General features: G+C 51.6%; 1 protein-coding gene across 1 annotated transcript in view; it reads right to left on the bottom strand.

Annotated features, from left to right (window-relative positions):
* MARCKSL1 (MARCKS like 1) overlaps positions 1 to 4,052 on the bottom strand; it is a 7,119-nt gene extending 3,067 nt beyond the window's left edge. The window contains exons 1-2 of the mRNA XM_015598794.2: positions 3,902 to 4,052; positions 1,803 to 1,975 (exon numbers count right to left, since the gene is read on the bottom strand). Of these exons, the coding sequence (XP_015454280.2) occupies positions 1,803 to 1,975; positions 3,902 to 4,052 (324 nt within the window). The remainder of the gene's footprint in view (positions 1 to 1,802; positions 1,976 to 3,901) is intronic.
* Positions 4,053 to 7,141: the final 3,089 nt, after the last annotated feature.

Genomic DNA, 7,141 nt, shown 5'->3' with positions numbered 1-7,141 from the left:
TCAGGAACTCCCCACAGATCTGACTACGAGGAGCAGGGAAGGGCTGAGGTGGCTTCTACATTCAGCACTCTCCTGTATCCTCCATCCTCACCCCCATTTGGAGACTACAAAATACTTTCAGCTTCATTAGGGACAACCCCCCCCCCCCATTTTACAGACTGGGACACTTTCAGAAAGGGAAAGTGACATGTACAAGGGCACACAACAGATACCAGTAGCTGAAGGTGAGAAAGAGCAGAGAGACTTGCTAAAATGGGCTGGGAGCTGTAAGGAAACCCCTGAAAGAATTCTCTGTTGAGATCTGGGGCTGCCTGGTCAGAGTGGGAGGCAAGAAGAGCTAGCTTTGGGACAGAAAGGGCGCCATGCCTCACTGCAGCTCAGTGACAGGACAGTGACTTCTCCACTAAGGGATGGGTGTTGTGACCTGCATCTCTGTCTCGGCTACAATAGGGAACCCACAATGCTACCAGGCACTGCCCGCACCAGCTGGCAGGCTGGCAGGGCTCAGACGGAGGGTATATGAGTCTTGGAGGGGCTGAGTCAGAGGTTAAGAGCAGATCTCAAGGCTGCCGATTTCCAGGTGCTGCTCTGTGGGGATGGGAGGCGAAATGCCTGGATGATCCCAGGAGGAGGGTGGAGCATCAGGGCTGAAGGACCCTGAATTCCCAGAGCCTCAAAGGGAGCCTGGTACACAGAGGAGCCCCTGCATCCCCCACCAGACATCCGACGGGGCTGGGCAGGGGCTGCCTGGGAGCATAATCCGTCAGCAAATCCAGGTCCCAGCAGAAGCTGGCTTCTGGAAGAGGGAAACGGTTTAGGATGCTGTGGGGGTGAAGGGGGTGGGTACAGCAGCCCCCACGGCCTCCTCAGTCCACACTGCAGCTCCTTCCTCCCCAGCTGCTGCCAGCCCAGACAATGCGCCCATTGTTCTGTGTCTCCAGGGGCCTGTGTGCAACTGTGTGTGTCTGTTTCTCTCTGTGTGTGACTGTATTGCTCTGTGTCTGTCTGTGTGAGAGACTTCGACTGTGTGTGTATGTGTGACCAGGTGTGTACAGTTGTGGTTGTGTGAATCTGCATTATTGTTTGACTTTGTATATTTAGGGTGAGAGAAAGGCTTGGTGACTCTTGGTGACTTTGGGACTTTCTAGGTGTGTGCCTGTCTGTCCTTGAGATTGTGTGTTGGTGACTGTTGTCTGACTGTGACTGTGTGTATAACTATGAGTGTGTGTGGCTGTGTGAGAGAATGTCTATGAGTGTTTGGATGACAGAGTGAATACTTTTTTTTGTATCAATGTCCCCATGGGTAGCTGTGTGTGCCTCAGTGGGTCACTGAGGCTGTGGTGGCGGTCAGAACTTTGAGGTGTGAGCTTTAGCCAGGAAGAGTGGCAGCAAAAGGAGGAATGGAAAGGACAGGGTGACTCTGGAAGGGACGGGGGAAGGAATGCTGCCAAGACTAGAAACTCCATGTTTCCACACATCCCCCATCTGTCCCAGCTCTCTGGTAAGGACTCCCACCCTGCCCCTGCCCTGAGATGCTCCTGGCCCCCATGAACAAAGGGAATGAATTTCCTGAGACCTCAGAGAGACACAGGGTGGGGCTGAAGGTAGAGGATGGCAGCAGAGAATATTGCCCCATAAAGGAGGTCAGGGGCATTCTGAGATCTCTGGAGGATCAGATCAGATGCCGGGTGAGATGTGAGCGGGCATTATCTAGTCAGAGATGGAGGATGGGCCTTGCTAGTGGAGGGAAAGTCTCAGAGTTGGGAAGAGATATCAGAGAATGCCTAGGTCCCAAGAGAGGCCTCAGGAATGGTGACTTGGCACAGCCCAGTTCTCAGCCCCAAGGGCCCCATCTCCTTCCGAGGAGCATCAACTGTACACAGAGACCTTAGTTCTAGCCCCAGGTCTGCCTCGTCCTGCTCTATAACCACAAGCCAGTCCTCGCTCCTCTTGGGCCTCAGTTTGCTCATCTGTCCTGTGAGAGGTTGAGCTCTGTGATTCACACTCAAACCAGAGTTCCTCCTCTTGCTCCCACCAAGGCAGAGCGTTAGCTGTGAGTCACACAGGGCCCTGCCTTCAGGGGTTTCCCATTGAAGGAAGAGACAGTCAGCACCTTAAGGGGAGAAGACCAGACCAGGGTCACGTGAGGGGTCTGTGGGCTGCATGGAGAGGGGGCATGTGGGTGGGCCAGGGCATGGAGGAAGAGCTTAGAGCAGGACAAACTGCAAACAGCAAATGGTTCGCATGAGGGTGGGGATGGAAGGAGAGGCCTAATCTGGAGCAAAGTTTAGGAGACAGACTTCCCAGGATTCAGTGACTGACTGGGTGCAGGGGGGCAGTAGAGAGAAGGGAAAGTTGAAGTTGTTGCCCACATTTCCGTTGGGGATAACAGCTGGCAAAGTGGACCCATTGACTTTGACAGGGCATCACAGGAAAAATGAATTGGGAGGGAGTTACTGAATCTAGCCATGTTGATGAATTTGAGGTGCTCAGAAAACCTCTGATGGGATAACCAGGAGGCAGCCTGAGGTCTAGGAGCTTCGGCACATAGACATGTGACACAGACAAAAGCCTGGGCCTGGCCTGGCTAGTGACCATACAGGGACAACAGACAGAAGGTTTTAAGTCAGAAGTGACTCCACAAAATTTGGGCCTCTGGTTGCTACTTGTAAGAGGGTAACTGAAGCCATGCAGTACATGATGTCACCCAGGAAGTCCCGGGGGCAGTGGGGAGCACTACCATTGGAGGAGCAGATAGTGGGAGAGTGCCTGGGAGGGAGCCAGCAAAGAAGGGAGGAAAAAACCCAGAGAACAGAATCATGGAGATCCTTACCACTGGGGAGAGTTTTAACAAGGCAGGAATGACCAACAGTAAAGATAATCATAGCTGCTAGCATTGATTACATGCCACTTCATATATTACCTCCTTTGGGTGAGATGTATACCCATCACAGTTCCCATTTATAGAGGAGGAAACTGAAGCCCAGAGGCAGAGAGTCTATGTGAGCAGAAGAAGACAGGACTAGCAGAAAGGGGTTTTCAGGAGCTCTGAGGAACACGGCAGTGTTAGGTTGTTGGAGTCATCCACAAAGAGTTCTGACGTTTTGGGTTTGGGAGGAACAGAGAGGGATGTCAGTAAAGAGGCAAGGCAGCCGCAGGGCTGGGGCCCCAGGGACTTGACACGCCAGCCAGCACCTTGGGTATGCTGGGTTCTGGCTTGGTTGTCAGCAGAACCCAGGTCTGCAGCCACCCTGCCAATCGCCAGGCCTTGAACCTGGGCCTGGACACTGAGGCACCTGAAAGGCCCTTCCCTGGAACCCACCATCCAACCGGTCACCAAATCACAGGAACAGGGATTCTGAAGTTCCCTTTTAGAATTTTAGACTGCCCAGACCTTTTATTTCTCCTTCCCCCTCCTTTTTCCCCTGGTCTCTAAGTGTACATATGTATGGGTCTGTTTGGAGGGAGTGGCTACATAAACTGGACAGGGCCCAGCTACTATCCAATAGAACTGTCTCTCTGGCTCATTTTCTGCAATAGCCAAGAGATGTGTAATCCCAGCTTGCCGATCTCCCCCGGCTTGATGAGGTCACCAGAAATTCAACCCAGTTATTCTGGGCTGCCCTGAGCCTCTCTCTTTCCCCTTCTCTCCCCTTTTCCCAACTTTCAGTTTCTTTTCAGATCCTGGGTGCCTTTGGGGAAGACGGGTAATGTGGATTGTTTTCAACTTTCCAGCCAAAATCCCCTACTTAGGGGAAGTCCCTTTAAAAGAGAAATTGAAATTCTCTTCTAGTCCAGTCGTCAGTCCTACCCTCTTCTCTCTGCACTGCTCAGACCTCATATCATCATCTCTCCCATTCAGCCTCTTCTCCCAAATAATCTGGACCCAAACCACTATTACCTTCTAGCTTTGTGACCCCGACAAATCCCTTCCTCTTGCTGAGTATCATCATGCCAACGTAAAACAAGGACACCGGGTGCCACTTCAGGTTGTGGTAAGGGTTCAGTGTTGTTGTGTTGAGACAATCGTAGCAGTGAAGAGCTGGCTCCATCACCTCTTAGCTGTATGGCTTTAGGCCCTCTCTAAACCTCAGTATTATCTGTAAAATGGGAATGGTAATAGAACCCATTACTTAGGGTTATTGTGAGATAAATGAGCTAGTGCTAGTGAGTAAGGCCCTTAAAACAGAGCACCTGAGACACAGAGTACCTGGGAAGCAGTCGACAATGTCCCTAGGTGCAAAGATGTGACACTATGGACAAGGGCTTGACACAAAGTTAGCTCTCAACAGTGTGCCCATTCTCTTCCTTTTTCTTCCTTTCCTTCCCTTGGGAGAAGAGGTAGGAGTCTAGGACCATCCTGAGATAACTTTGCAGCCCCTCCATTAACATTTTTCTGGAGCAGGAAGTGGAAGGATTGACCAGGCAGATTTAGACCGACCAGATGCTGAATTGTTCAGAAGGGAATTTGTTTGGCTCAATCAATTCCTTAAACGGTAAAGGAATCTACCACTCTCCAGAACCCTGAGGCTTCTCGCCCTCTCCTCTTGCACCCTAGAAGTGTCCACCTGGGACCTCCTTTTAGTGACTTTTTTCATAAAGACATACTCTGGAGCCCCCTACCAACACACACTTCATCTGTCTGTCCCCTTCCAGTCCATCCACAAATCCTCCTTCTCTCCCTGGGGCGAGACATCTGCACAGGGGGCCTGACATCCCGGGATTTTTTTCCCTGGTGTGTCCGGTCTCAGTTCCTTCCTTTTCTCCTCAGTTCACTGAACTTCAACTCTACTGACATTCTAGTTCTTCAGAGCGCTAAGCTTCTCCCACCTCAGGGCCTCTGAATATGCTTGTCCCCTCCCCCTACAATGTCTCTCTCTGCTTTTCTACTTGCTGAATTTCTACTCTCCTCTTAAAATCCAGATCAAACCACTCCCGAGGACTTTCCAGATTACCCAGGAGAAAGGTATGGTTTTCCCCACCACAACCATCATATCTCTGGGCTTAGGGTTCCCACTCAGCACCTGTGACATTGTATCTATGCAGCACTGAGGATTAAAAGTGCAGCCTTGAAGTTTCAGATGCCTATTAGAATCCAAGTGGAGATATCAAGCTGGCAGTTAACCCGATCTATAAGCTTGGACTGAAGTGGAGTTTGGGGGGTGTCCCAAATTTGAAGACACAAGATTGGATGGGATCCACTAGAGAGAAGGAATGGCTCAAGAAGATAGCGCTGGGGGCTCTCCAACATTTACTCCGACAGGGGAGCCCCCGTGGGAGGATTCAGCTGATGACCAGCGAGAGAGGAAGAGATCAGGAGCAGGGGTATCCTGAAGGCTGAGGCAAGAAATGGTTTCCAGAAGGAATGAATGATGCTCCATGTCAAATGCTGCTAAAGGATAGAGGAAGACAGAGGGAGAGCGGTATGAGAGGTGTTCAGGGGGCAGAAGTGACAGAACTTAGGAAAGGACTAAGGATGTTGGGAATGAGGAGGAAGGACTGAGGATGGTGCCCAAGCGTCTGGTTTGGACAAATGGGTGGAAAGAGACACCAAGAGCACACAGGAAGTCTAAAGAAGGAGCAGCAGGGTACGCATGGAAACGGAGAGGTCAGTTTGGGACAGGTTGGGGTGAGGTGTCTTTGGAATAGCATTAGGATCACATGATGTCAGTATGATCAAATGAGGTCTGTGGGTCTGGAGCAAAATCTGTGTTAGAGACAAAGAGAAAAAAAATCTCTCTCGACACCTCCCCCCACCTTCCCCTCCTCCTTTACGTGTATCTATGAGAGAATCTATATGCTGATGACTCTGAAATCGCTATCTCCAGCCCAGATCTCTCCAGAGCTCCAGATGCCCTTGGAGATCATCCTTGTAGATCACAGGGATCTACAAGGCACAGAAAAACAGGCCCAGGTAGACACAAGTTAGAGAGGACAGAGTTAGAGGCAAGGGAACCAGGGAAGAGTCAATCAGACTGGTCCAGACAAGGCAACAGTGGCCTGAACTAGGCAAGGCCAGAGGGTAGAGGAGGAGAAGATCAAGTCTAGAGACATTCAGGGAGCCGAGAGCACCAGAGATGGGGACTGGGTTCCTTGTGGAGGGAGATGGGGGTAGAGGAGGAAGGGAGACAGCTCCAGGAGTCCGTCGGGTGTGGGGAGCTGGGGTGGGGCTGCCCCGCAGTTACCTGTTCATGTGACTGAGATCCCACAAAGGGCAGAAGATGGCTCATAAGTGGGTCTTACGGGGTGAGAAAGCAGGGCTGCTGTTGACCTCTGAGCAGATGAGTCCAGGTAAAAGTCCAAAGACTCCTACCTTAGCCATCAGCGCCCCCTGCCCAGCCTTTGCAGAGAAGCTTGTGCGGGAGCCACTCTTAGTGTCAGTCCTGAGTAGGACTGGAAGAGTGTGAAAGGGAGAGCACAGGGACACAGGGACTTGTGCCAGAGGCCTTGGGCCTAGCTGAGGGCTGGAAATGACTCGTTACCCACCAGAGTGGATCTGAGATGCCAGGAGGGCTTGAGGCCTGGAGATGCCATGATGGCACCATGTCCCTCCCCTGCTTTAAACTTGTTCATGGCTCCCTACTTCCTCCTGGAGAATGTCTAACTCCCTAGTTTGACCTTCAAGGTCTCTGAAGTTCCAGGCCCAGCTAGCCTCATTTTAGGCGGACCCCAACTGGCTGCCAGTCTCACCATTCCCTCAGTGGGATGACCATTTCAGCCTGCAAATCACCAAATCTTTCTCCACGTTGCCGATTCTGCCTGGAGTGCTATGCCACTTGTATGCTTTCTTGGTGCCTGCCCACCCATCAAGATTTAGCTCAAGGGACCCCACTTGAAGGCTTGTTCAACCCACCAGAGGTCCCACTGTGTCTTACAAAAACTAATGTCACCCTCCTGTGGCATTTGACTGAGCTGGAGTATATCTCTGCCTTTCTCTTTCTATGGCACTGTGAGAATCTGGAGAGCAGAAGCCAGGTCTGGTTCATCCAGCCTGCCCCTCCGGGGGGTTTATGGGTGGGGATGGGTGCAGCAGAAGGATCAGAAGTGGCAACAGATACCCCCGTCCCTGGGCTCAGTCTAACTCAGTGTGTGAGAATGGGGAGAACTGAGATCATCATTCCCCAAAGTGGAGAGAGCCAGA

Source organism: Pteropus alecto, unplaced genomic scaffold (genome assembly GCF_000325575.1).
Source record: "Pteropus alecto unplaced genomic scaffold, ASM32557v1 scaffold39, whole genome shotgun sequence".
Classification (NCBI taxonomy): domain Eukaryota; kingdom Metazoa; phylum Chordata; class Mammalia; order Chiroptera; family Pteropodidae; genus Pteropus; species Pteropus alecto.
Note: the sequence above shows the minus strand (reverse complement) of the source record. Positions and strands in the feature narration are given on the sequence as shown.